The following is a 12,436-nucleotide window of genomic DNA, read 5'->3' as shown; positions in this document are numbered from 1 at the left end:
CAGTCATAAAATTTTGTCATGTTAGCTGGTATACCTTTTCAATATACATCAGTTATTGCACGTTAATAAAAAAAAAACAAAAAAAAAAACACATTCATACACAATATGTAACACACAGATTTGAAATGACTCCCAAGTTTTAACTAGTATAAATGTTATCCATATGTATATGAGGTATCATTTTATGAGTGAGTGATTGTGTGTACTCTTGTACACAACATACACACTCTGGTCTGACTTGTGTGTTTCATACAATAGTTGGAACTTTAATAGTGGCAACTATTTCTTTACGGCTCGTACAAAATAGATACATGCTTTAAAGTTTTACTGACCTTAAAAGTAGTCAACAGCATTGTGTATAACCTGTTGCCAGCGATGTGGAAGTCGTAGGATACTCTTAGTAGTGGCAGTTGTGTTGACAGTTTGAGCGCCGCCGTCTATTGCTCGATGAATTTGTAGCAGTTCTGAAGTGAATGCTGTGAAGAGTTTCCTTCAGTTTAGAAATCAAGTTTAACTTGCAAGGGCTTAAGTCAGGGGAGTGCAGTAGGTGGTACAGCACTTAGCAGCCCCATCAGTCAAACAAATCAGTAACATCTCGCACTGTCCATTTTTGGAACACAACCTACAACCAGCTTAGAGACAGAAGTGATGACACTTTCTGCAGGTCCTGACCATCATTTTGCAGGACAATGCTCAAGCACGTACAGTGCAAGCTGTTACTGATTTGTTTGACCGATGGGGCTGCTAAGTGCTATACCACCTACTGCACTCTCCTGACTTAAGCCCTCGTAAGTTCAACTTTATTTCTAAACTGAAGGAAACACTTCACGGCATTTTCTTCAGAACTGCTACAAATTCGTCGAGCAATAGACCACGCCGCTCGAACTGTCAACACAACTGGCACTGCTAAGAGTATCCTACAACTTCCACATCGCTGGCAACGGGCTGTACACAATGCAGGTGACTACTTTGAAGGTCAGTAAAACTTTGAAAGACATATCTATTTTGTACGAGCTGTAAACAAATTGTTGCCATTATTAAAGTTCCAGCCCTCGTATATCTAATTGTGGAATAGGATAGTTAAGATAATAACTTTCATAAGATTATAGGATAAAAAAAAGAATCAAAAAGCTGTTTTACATTAAATGAAAGCATAAATAATAGAGCCGTTAACTCGGGGCCTGACAGACGTCATCCTGCTGAACTTGCTTAGAAAGCTGGTTTTCCTGAAGATTTAAATTGTTTTATTGTATAAATATTACATAGACCTTTATCTTGACCTGTTGTTTGTCTACGAGATATACTGCTTTTGCATGTGTTATACTCAGTCTTGTACGCTCCACTCGTCTACCAGTATTTGCTTTTTGATTGTTTCCTAAAGTCTTCCCACAATTTAAAATCCTTGCAATCGACTTTTCCCTATTTCGCAGTGTCCCTGACTAAATAACTGAGTGCAGAATTTATTTTTCCATGCTGCACATATACAGTTTGGCGCTTGAAGTACAGTAATATGTCTGTGCCACGCTTTAACTTCCTACCCTGATAATGAGTGAGGTGCCATATCGATTAAGACCCTGGAGCAAGAATACATCTAGCCTAAATATCTTAGTACTAGTGTGGGAACTGTTACTCAGCTCAGGTTCCGTGCTCATCCTTGATCAGTCCAATCTGTAATGACGTAGTGATCAGCAGAATGTTAAACCTGGACCTTTCTTCATTATCGCATTGACGTGAATATAACAAGAGGACACTATTTGTACAGACTGCGGTGCTCTTATCATTAAAATTACATATGGTTAGCCATTTCAGTGACTTGATCAACAATTTCAAATTTCATGCACTTGTGTACTCTAGATGGCACATACGTATTCCTCACAGCCCTTCCCCCACCTTTTTTATCCTTACACATCCACTGTATGGCTTATAGTTGGATGCTCAAAGAATTTCATTACCTTACTTCAGCAGTGGTACTGTTGAGCCTTCCTTCTTTTCCCCCAGGCCATATTCATCTGCCATTTTTCCTGCTCCTCATTTTCCTTATTCCACATTAGCCATTAAAATACGCTAATGTGACATACACATTATACTGCAGGAATAAATGAAGTGAGATTGTCAGAGGAAGAATGTTTAAAGTCTTGATGATGTTGGGAAAATATTCGACACACGTACTAGAAGATTCTTTGGAAATCTGCAGAAGAATGAGGTGGTAGTAATTGCTGTACTTTCTAAAGTATAGCAATTGACAGTGTTCAATAGCAGTCCACAAACTTAGTAATGAAAAGTTCTCATCTTCTGCTGAGAGGGTGGTGAATCCAGATTATGTTCTTTGCTTTACTCACTTTTTTCACTTACGTTAAGCTATTAACATTTGCTTTGCTTTCTCCTTTGAACTCCGGAGTTGTTGTGACTGGCAGAGCAGTTAATTGTTGTATAGGACGACATGAAGTTTTTTAATAGCATAACAGCATATGCCATTTTATTTTGAAAAGAGTTGTTGTTGTTGTTGTTGTTGTTGTTGGTGGTGGTGGTGGTGGTGGTGGTGGTCTTCAGTCCAAAAACTGGTTTCATGCAGCTCTCCATGCTCCTCTATCCTGTGCAAACCTACCCATCTCCAAGTAACTGCAACCTTCATCCTTCTGAATCTGCTTAGTGTATTCATCTCTTGGTCTCCCTCTACGATTATGACCCCCCACGCTTCCCTCCAGTACTAAACTGGTGATCCCTTTATGCCTCAGAATGTGTCCTACCCACTGATCCCTTCTTCTAGTCAAGTTGTGCCACAAATTCCTCTTCTCCCAATTTTATTGAGTACCTCCTCATTAGTTATGTGATCTACCCGTCTAATCTTCAGCATTCCTCTGCAGTACCACAAGCTTGTATTTTCTTCTTGTCTAAACTGTTTATGGTCTTCATTTCACTTCCATACAGGGCTACACTCCATACAATTACTTTTAGGAAGGACTTCTTGATGTTTACTTCTATGCTGGATGTTAAGAAATTTCTCTTCTTCAGAAACACTTTCCTTGCCATTATCAGCCTAAATTTTCTATCCTACCCACTTCAACCATAACCAGTTATTTTGCTTCCCAAATAACAAAACTCATATACTACTGTAAGTGTTCCATTTCCTAATCTAATTCCTTCAACATCACCTGATTAAATTTGGCTACATTCCATTACCTTCGTTCCACTTTTGTTGAGGTTCATCTTATATCTTTCTTTAGACACTGTCCATTCCATTCAGCTGCTCTTCCAACTCCTTTGCTGTCGCTGTCAGAACTACGTCATCGGCAAACTTCCCCCTGGATTTCAATTCCTACTCTATTTTTTTTCCTTTATTGTTCGTTCAAGATACAGGTTCAATAACATTGGGGATAGTCTGCAACCATGTCTCACTCCCTTCTCAACCACTGCTTCCCTTTCATGCCCCTCGACTCTTACAACTGCCATCTGATTTCTGTACAAATTGTAAATAGCCTTTCGCTCTCTGAATTTTACCTCCTACCACCTGTAGAATTTGAAGGACAGTATCCCGCTCAACATTATCAAAAGTTTTCTGTAAGTCTACAAATGCTATACATGTAGGTTTACCTTTCCTTAATTTATCTTCTGTGAGAAGTCGTAGGGTTGGTATTGCCTCACATGTTCCTACATTTCTACAGAGTCCAAACTATTCTTCCCTGAGGTGGCTTCTACCAGTTTTTCCATTCTTCTGTAATGGATTCGTGTTAGTATTTTGCGACTGTGACTTATGAAACTGATTGTTTGATAATTTTCAGCACCTGCTTTCTTTGGAATTGGAATTGTTATATTCTTCTTGAAGTCTGAGGGTATTTTGCCAGTCTCAGACAAGGTGTTCACCAGATGGAAGATTTTTGTCATGGCTGGCTCTCCTAAGGCTATCAGTAACTCTTGATGGAATGTTGTCTACTCGTGCGGCCTTGTTTCGACTTAGGTCTTTCGGTGTTTTATCAAATTCTTCACAAAGTTTCATATCTCCCTTATCATCCTCATCTATGTCTTCTTCCATTTCCAAATATTGCCTTTCTTTCTATAGACTCGCTATATACTCCTTCCACCTTTCTGCTTTCCCTTCTTTGTTTAGGACTGGTTTTCTATCTAAGCTCTTGGTATTCACGTAGCTGCTTCTCTTTTCTCCAAATGTCTCTTTAATTTTCCTGTAGGTAGCCTCTAGTGATGTATGCTGCTACATCCTGACATTCTTCCTCTAGCCATTCTTGCTTAGCCATTTTACACTTCTTGTTGATCTCATTTTTTAGATGTTTATATTCCCTTTTGCTTGCTCCATTTATTGAATTTTTATATTTCCTCCTCTCATTGATTAAATTCATTAACCCTTGTCTTGCCAAAGTATTTCTACTAGCCTCGTCTTTTTACCTACTTGATCCTCTGCTGTCTTCACTATTTCATCTCTCAAAACTACCTATTCTTCTTCTACTGTATTCCTTTCCCCTGTCCTTGTCAGTAGTTCCCTAATGTTCCCTCTGAATGTGTCTACAATCTCCGGTTCTTTCAGATTATCCAGGTCCATCTTAAATTCCTGCCTTTTTGCGGTTTCTTCAGTTTTAATCTGCAATTCATAACCAATAAATTGTGGTCAGTCCACATCTGTCCCTGGAAATGTCCTACAATTTAAAACCTGGTTCTAAAATGTATCTTGGAAATGAAATGAAGTCCCATGCGTCTTTACAGAGCGTAGGGGAACGATGCGGGAGACCCGCACCGCCTTACTAGGCGAGGTCTTAATGGAGGTGGTTTGCTGTTGCCTTCCTCTGACCGTAATGGGGATGAATGATGATGATGAAGACGACACAACAACACCCAGACATCTCGAGGCTGGAAAAATCCCTGACCCCGCCGGGAATCAAACCCGGGACCCCGTGCTCGGGAAGCGAGAACGCTACCGCGAGACCACGAGGGGCGGACAAAATGTGTCTTACCATTATATAATTGATATGAAACCTCCCGGTGTCCCCAGGTGTCTTACACATATACCTTCTTTCATGATACTTAAACCAAGTGTTAGCTATGATTAAATTATGCTCTACGCATAAGTCTAGCAGGTGGCTACCTCTTTCATTCCTTTTCCCCCAGTCCATATTCATCTTCCATTTTTCCTGCTCCTCATTTTGCTTCTATCGAATTCCAGTCCCCCATGACTATTAAATTTTTGTCTCTCTTAGCTATCTGAATAATTTTTTTGATCTCATCACACATATCCTCAACCTCGTCCTCATTTGCGGAGCTAGTTCGCATATAAACTTGTACTACTGTGATGGGTGTGGGCTTCATGTTTACCTTGGCTGCTATAATGCATTCATTGTGCTGTTTGTAGTGCTTATCTGGATTCCTATTTTTTTTTTTAATGCATTATTAAACCTATTCGTGCATTACCCCTACTTGATTTTGTATTTATAACTCAGTATTCACCTGACCAGAAGTCCTGTTCATCCTGCCATTGAACTTCAGTAGTTCCCACTGTATCTAACTTTAGCCTATCCATTTCCGTTTTTATATTTTCTAACCTACCTGCCCAATTAAGGGACATTGCACACTCCGATCCATAGAATGTCACTTTTGTTTCTCTCGATAACGACATTCTCCTGAGTAGTCCCCGCCCAGAGATCCAAATGGGGGACTGTTAGGAATATTTTACCCAAGAGGATGTCATCATCATTTAGTCATACAGTAGAGCTGCATGACCCCAGAAAAAATATGACAGTAGTTTCCCTCGCTTCCAGCCGTTCGCAATACTAGCACAACAAGGCCATTTTGGTTGACGTTAAAAGACCGGATCAGTCAACCATCCAGACTGTTGCCCCTGCAAGTGCTGAAAAGGCTACTGCCCTTCTTCAGGAACTGCACGTTTGTCTGGCCTCTCAACAGATACCCTTCCATTGTGGTTGTACTGCCATCTTTATCACAGAGGCATGCAAGCTTTCCACCAATGGCAAGGTCCATGGTTCATGGGGTGGGGGGACATGTTACACTCCTGTTAATATACACTCATGTTCGGGGAGGGACAGAATATCTTGAATGAATAGAGGTAAGGACTTTAATATTTGCAGGACATGTACATTATTATGTTCTGCGGAAATGATTGGCGTTTGAACCATGTCCGCCCTTGGGTTGAAAGTGAACATAGATACTGTGGCACAAAAACACCTACTAGTAAAATATGCCTGTGGCTCTCGTTGTCACTATAAACCTAAGGTAATGGATCAGTCTGACTTCAGCAGACATACAGGATGCCTCACAAATGTATGTGTGAAACGTACCATCAAATCATTGAGTTTGAAAGAGGGCACATTATTGGCACGAGGGCATATGACAGATCCATGGGATGAAGTGTTTTTGAAGTGCAACAAGTGTGCAGAACATTTCAGGGAAGGCTGTAGAACACCACGGCATGGGTCAGTTCGCACCACCTAGACCGACTACCGAGAAGATCAACACCTCATCCAAGTGGCATCGCAGGACGTATCTGCATCTTACTCAGTTCTGTCACTTGTGGAACAATGCAACACATTGTAGACTATCAGGGGTGACAGTCCGTTGCCGTTTATTACAGCACGGGTTACATGCGCGTTGTCCATTTCTCCGTCTACCTTTGACAAATGTGCTGAAACGTGCTAGACAGCAATGGAGTACTGAACGATGTGACTGGGGAGTGGAATGGCATCAAATAGCATTTCTGGCCGAATCCAGGTTCTATTTGTTTGAAAACAGTGGCCACATTTTGGTTCACCACTGACGGGGAGCGACATCACAGTGACTGCTTTCACACAAGACATACAGTGGCAACTCCATGTCTTATGGTGTGGGGTGTTATTGGGTACAACTACAAATCATGGTTGGTGCATGAGCAGGACACTGACCAGTGTGACTTATGCAAATGACATTGTGTGACCTGTAGCCGTATTCTTTCTGTACAACAACCCAGATGCTATTTTCCAGCCAGACAATGCACGGACACATGTGCTTTCTTGGTGGTGTCACAGGATGTCAGCCTTTTGCCCTGCCCCCCCCCCCCCCCCCTCCTCCCGTCTTCCAGATCACCAGTCATGTCACCAATCGAAAAAGTGTGGAATATGGTGAAACGACAGGTGCAGCGCTGTGCCCAATGTCAACCATGACAGACGATCTTTGGAAACCGGTGAATGCAGCATGGGCGGCTGTACCACAGGATGCCATTCACACCTTATACGCATTGGTACACTCACGTGGACCCTGTGTCTACTAGGCAACAGGACACATGCTGAACCGAGGTGATGAAATGATAATCATTTCTGCTGAACATACTAATGTACATGTCCTGTGAAAATGGTCATCATATCTCTAGTCGTTCAAGGTGTTCTGTTTTTTTCTGAACATGAGTGTATTTCAGAAGTGACAAATTTAAGGATTGCCCACATAAGTAAAATTTTTGTAAATGTTTAAACATTTGGAAGTGTTCAATTGTTGCTATTAAGCTTCTCAAATACCATAAAGAAATGAGTACATAATTTAATTTTATTTGTGGTTGTTAATATTGAAGCCGTGACTGAGTCACATTCGTATAAAGGAGGGAAAAACTTCTGCCTTAAGATGATCTGCATTCCACACTTTAAAAAGTGCAATGTATTTTTTGAATTCTGAAGGCCACATTTAGATGCTTATCGTCACTGTCGTTATTATTTACACATAGCAATTCTGGACAGTCAGTCGTATTAGTTGTACGGTCTCAAAGTGAGGGTAATCGACACAGTAAACTGAAGATGGTGCACATTTTGTGGGTTTTTTACACGAGTCAACTATTTAAGTAGCTGCGTGTGAGACAAAAATATAAAATTGCTGAAAGTGGAACCAGGGCAGTGGGAACTTCTACGCATCGATAATGGCGCATCAGTGTCGAACATTTAAGGTGGGCCTACAGATCTTGAAATACACCTCACTTTTTAATAAGAACCACAATTTGTGACTGAGGTTGAAAGTTTTTCTTTGATATTTAATGAATAATCTTTTGGATTTAAAAGTATGTCTTCAAAGAGACAGTGTCAGTTATGTAAAACATTTGCTGAAGTTATATTTCACTGCCCAGCCTCTGAACTCCTTTCCTCAGAGGTGTTCCTTAATTTCTGAAACTGCCATTTACAGGAAGCTTAAAACTTCACAGACCATCTCTGGCGACAGCCTGTGTTAGACTCATCAACTTTATTGTAAAACTACCATTACAGTGGAGCTCAGCAAAAGACTTCTTTCACGCATAATCCCACCCCATTCTGTCTGACAGGCATCAAAATTGGTGTTGTGAATGGCTGTTCAGATTCCCAATTTTCCTAAGTTGGTTAAAGTTCCTTTTAAAAGGCGCAGTCGATTTCCTTCTCCAAATAAGTCTCGGACACTGTCATGGTGTCAAACAGTAATCTTCCTTCCTTCCTTCCTTATATCTGAATTGTTCCAAAGATTATTATTACTCCATTTACAGGGGACTCTTTGATAGATATCATAATCTCCAAAATTACGATATTAATAGCACTTATAAGTAACTGTGATACATATTCAGTTTGTCTGTTTTCAGAAAATGGAGCAAGAACGTAAGAAGCGCGAGGAAGAGATCAAGCGACGTGAGGAAGAGAGGCGTAAGAGGCACATGGAGCGAGAGCAGAAAATCATGGAGGAGGAAGAGGAAGCAGGGGCTAGGAAGGTCCCATCGACAGCAGCCTTCAGGTGCTCATAGAGAACAGTCTGGAATGTTTAGCACAAGTGTCAGATATAAGCTTTCTGTCATATTACATTTGTCTCGCCTTCATACTATATGTACTAAGAAGAAAGGTTGTCTTGAGGTCAACGAAAAAATTTCCCAGCCTGTTAGCGAAGACTGTATTTCTTTAGATGTAGTTTCCTGACCCCTACATGGTAAAACAATTGTTACACTAACAGCAGTAGCATTCTTATTTTGCTTCCTCTGTGGTACCTTCGCTTCGTGTATCTCGGTGGTAATGTAAGAATACCTTTCAGAAATCTGGGAAGGTGCACAGTATCTGACAAATGGATAGTGAGAGGAAAAAGTTAGATGAGAGCAGATGTTCCCGAACTTTTTCCGATTCTTTGAAATGAGGTGGTGGTTGGTGTGGTAAAAAGGAAAGTGAGTATATGTGAAAAGTTTTTCCTCTCGATGTGTAATTTGTGTGAAAGGATGTCTAAAATAATGGCAAGGTCTTCCAAATCATTTGAGGCTGTTCAGGGGAACAGGAATATTGCAGGAAGTCAGCAATAAGTGTAGAAGACCATGCAACAGGGGAAATGACACACATCCCCGGTTGCAGAAACGGTTCAGTAAGAGCTGCAGTAATGGGTGTCGAGTTCGCACAGTCTTGTGAGAGTTCTTAGATGAGCGAGTGTCTGAAGTATGTGACATCTGTAAACGACACAGGTTGTATGCTTACCACACTTACTTCCAGCTTGAATCAGCAGTACTGCCTGGAAACATTAAAACCAAATTGTTTTGAATGTAAATAGTGATGTGCACTACTGACTGTAAGGGCTGATGAAATAGCACATAATTTCATGAAGCCTCTTTGCATTCTGTGAGCAGACTTTCAGTACGGAGTAAAAGTTGTGACCACATCTCGGGAAGAAAAGAAAATCCGGGACTTGAAGGTAACGAAGTCCATATTGTACGTTCTGCTCAGAAAGGCATACAGTTTAATTATAAGCTCTGAATGCTACAAATGTGACTGAATAGTACAAATAACATAGCTAGACATCAGCATTTCTGGCACATAAGCTGCTTTTATGGTAATATAGTTTTCTATTCCTTTGTGGGTGGATTGTGGTGAGCCCCGAAACCATCGGAATGCTAGATTTCAGTGGCTGCCCTCGAACTCTGCCATCAGGGTGAATGCCAACCTCGATAACTCTTTCACTAGCTGCTATGCAGATACCTGCAGGATACAAACAACCACCATTGCCAGTTGTAGCACAGACAGTTGTCCCCTTTATAACTTTTCACCTAGAACACTTCTTTGCACGGTCCATCGTTTTTTAGGTAATTAGTTCTCTTAGGTTAAAACAGAAACCTGTATATAATCTCTCTCTCTCTCTCTCTCTCTCTCTCTCTCTCTCTCTCTCTCTCTCTCTTTTCTCTCTAGCATAAATGCTGGGATGCAGGGTTTGTATAATTTCTGTCCTTAATCGTTAGAAAAGTAATTTTTGCATGTATTTAAGGATAACTTTCACACCTTTTTGTTCATATTTGTCTGTTCATTAAAAATTCTGCAATTTTACGTTTTGGAAATGTATGAAGAAGTAGAACAGCAGGGAATACAGAATCTTCCTGATGAAGTAGTGCTTACTAAATGGCAGCACCGAAAAGGCAATAAAATATTTTTATTTGTGGTGCACATTTGATGTTAACCTGAAATCTAAGAAACATCATCTCCTCCATAGCTTTCATTTTTATAAGCCCCAAAATGACACACACATGGCTGCCAGAGTAGGTTTGTCATATGCAAACTGTGCAACATCCTTGTGATATTTGTGTGTTTCCTTAACCTGTTTATACTGTATAATTTTTAACTTTTTTGATGACTCCTGTGACAAAAATTGGATTGTATATTTTTAAAGGGGCTCAAGTCTACAGACACACTTTTGGGAAATTGAGAGAAATGTTTAATAATGTTATATGGTGATCTTTATTGGCATTGTTATGTTGTATGATGAAAATGTGTTTGTCATGCAAGAGATTGAGTATTTTTTTATGGTAATGAAATTAATCATTACAAGCTGGAAACTGAAAACTGATGTCTTGGGTTGTACAAGATACTGAAATCTCTCTCTCTCTCTCTCTCTCTCTCTCTCTCTCTCTCTCTCTCTCTCTCTCTCTCTCTCTCCCCCCCCCCCCCCCCCTCCCTCCCTCCCTCCCCCCCCTCCCTCTTTTTTTTTTTTAACTAGTGATATCATCATGCAATAGAGCTCGTGCAGTTGTACATTTCACAATACTAATCTATAAAAATCTATTCATTTGCCTTGGCTGTTATTCTATACAGGCTATTTCATAATTTCTTCATAGAAAGGTAGGTTTTTGTCGGGCAGATAACAGAGATTTTCAAAGTCCCGATTGTATTAGGCTTCATTGGAAACATTCCTGATGCACAAGCTAGTTTTCTAGCGCTTTCAACATGTTGTGGAGGAATCTCAGACGGAATATCTGACTAATCAGTCCATTGTTGTAGAAATTGTAATAGAACCCTTTCTTGTGTTATCAAAACCAGAATGTGGAAAGCTATTGATAAACTTTCCTTCATCTTCAATACTTCTGTAAAATGGCTGTTGTCATCACTTGAAGTCTTGTATATTAGTAGCGGCAACCCCTCAAGGAGAAATTTGTGTGTTTAGAACTTGTAAGAATCACTTCTTTGGCACCATGCACAGTAAACAGTCTGCCCAGTTTCCTTAGTTTCCTTTTCTTAATGCCAAAATCTCTATCAGAGGGTAAAAAACTGCCTTCTCATTGGAAATTGTCAAATTTCCCACAGTCACTTAATACAACAGAAATATGCTGAGGGTGTGATTCTTATTCTGAGCTTAGCAGTTGTCTGAGATTAGACCAAGTTTTATGTCTTCTTCTGATGTACTCTTGGATGCATTCATCATATTACAAAAATATTCGGCAAACTCTACTGTCGACCCATATTGTAATGCCCATTTAACTTTGTGGATAATAAAGACAACAGTCAAAACAATTACAGCACATTGTTTTTTTTTTCTGAACAGTACTGATAACACTATAGGGTTGCGAACATTTGCAGCATCGTCAGTGCTATCAAAGTTTAGTTTTCAAAAGGGCACGAGTTAACGACAGATACCTCTTTACTTTTGAAAGGGCACAAGTTGTGGACAGATGGCCCTATAAAAATACCATTGTTTTTCAGAATCCTACAGAATGTTGTACCCACTAATGGACCGATATCCTTTTGGTGCCAGTTTGTGCTGTTACAAATGTCATACCTGAAGCAATAGCAAACTCTCACGAAATTATGGACTGATCCCCATTTAAAAATATGATCAGTTTTCCTACACAGTAGACAATTTGAAAGTTGTCTTTTCCTTACCTTTATTTTTCTTAATAAATGTACACTCCTGGAAATGGAAAAAAGAACACATTGACACCGGTGTGTCAGACCCACCATACTTGCTCCGGACACTGCGAGAGGGCTGTACAAGCAATGATCACACGCACGGCACAGCGGACACACCATGAACCGCGGTGTTGGCCGTCGAATGGCGCTAGCTGCGCAGCATTTGTGCACCGCCGCCGTCAGTGTCAGCCAGTTTGCCGTGGCATACGGAGCTCCATCGCAGTCTTTAACGCTGGTAGCATGCCGCGACAGCGTGGACGTGAACCGTATGTGCAGTTGACGGACTTTGAGCG

The 12,436-nt window shown here is 40.5% G+C and overlaps 1 protein-coding gene across 2 annotated transcripts in view; it reads left to right on the top strand.

Moving 5' to 3' along the window:
* LOC126428179 (peptidyl-prolyl cis-trans isomerase G) overlaps positions 1–12,436 on the top strand; it is a 57,083-nt gene that overhangs the window by 28,421 nt on the left and 16,226 nt on the right. For both annotated transcript variants that reach the window (XM_050090094.1, XM_050090095.1), the window contains one exon: positions 8,582–8,730. In XM_050090094.1, coding sequence (XP_049946051.1) covers positions 8,582–8,730 — 149 coding nt within the window. The remainder of the gene's footprint in view (positions 1–8,581; positions 8,731–12,436) is intronic.

Source organism: Schistocerca serialis, chromosome 12 (genome assembly GCF_023864345.2).
Source record: "Schistocerca serialis cubense isolate TAMUIC-IGC-003099 chromosome 12, iqSchSeri2.2, whole genome shotgun sequence".
Lineage (NCBI taxonomy): Eukaryota > Metazoa > Arthropoda > Insecta > Orthoptera > Acrididae > Schistocerca > Schistocerca serialis.
Note: the sequence above shows the minus strand (reverse complement) of the source record. Positions and strands in the feature narration are given on the sequence as shown.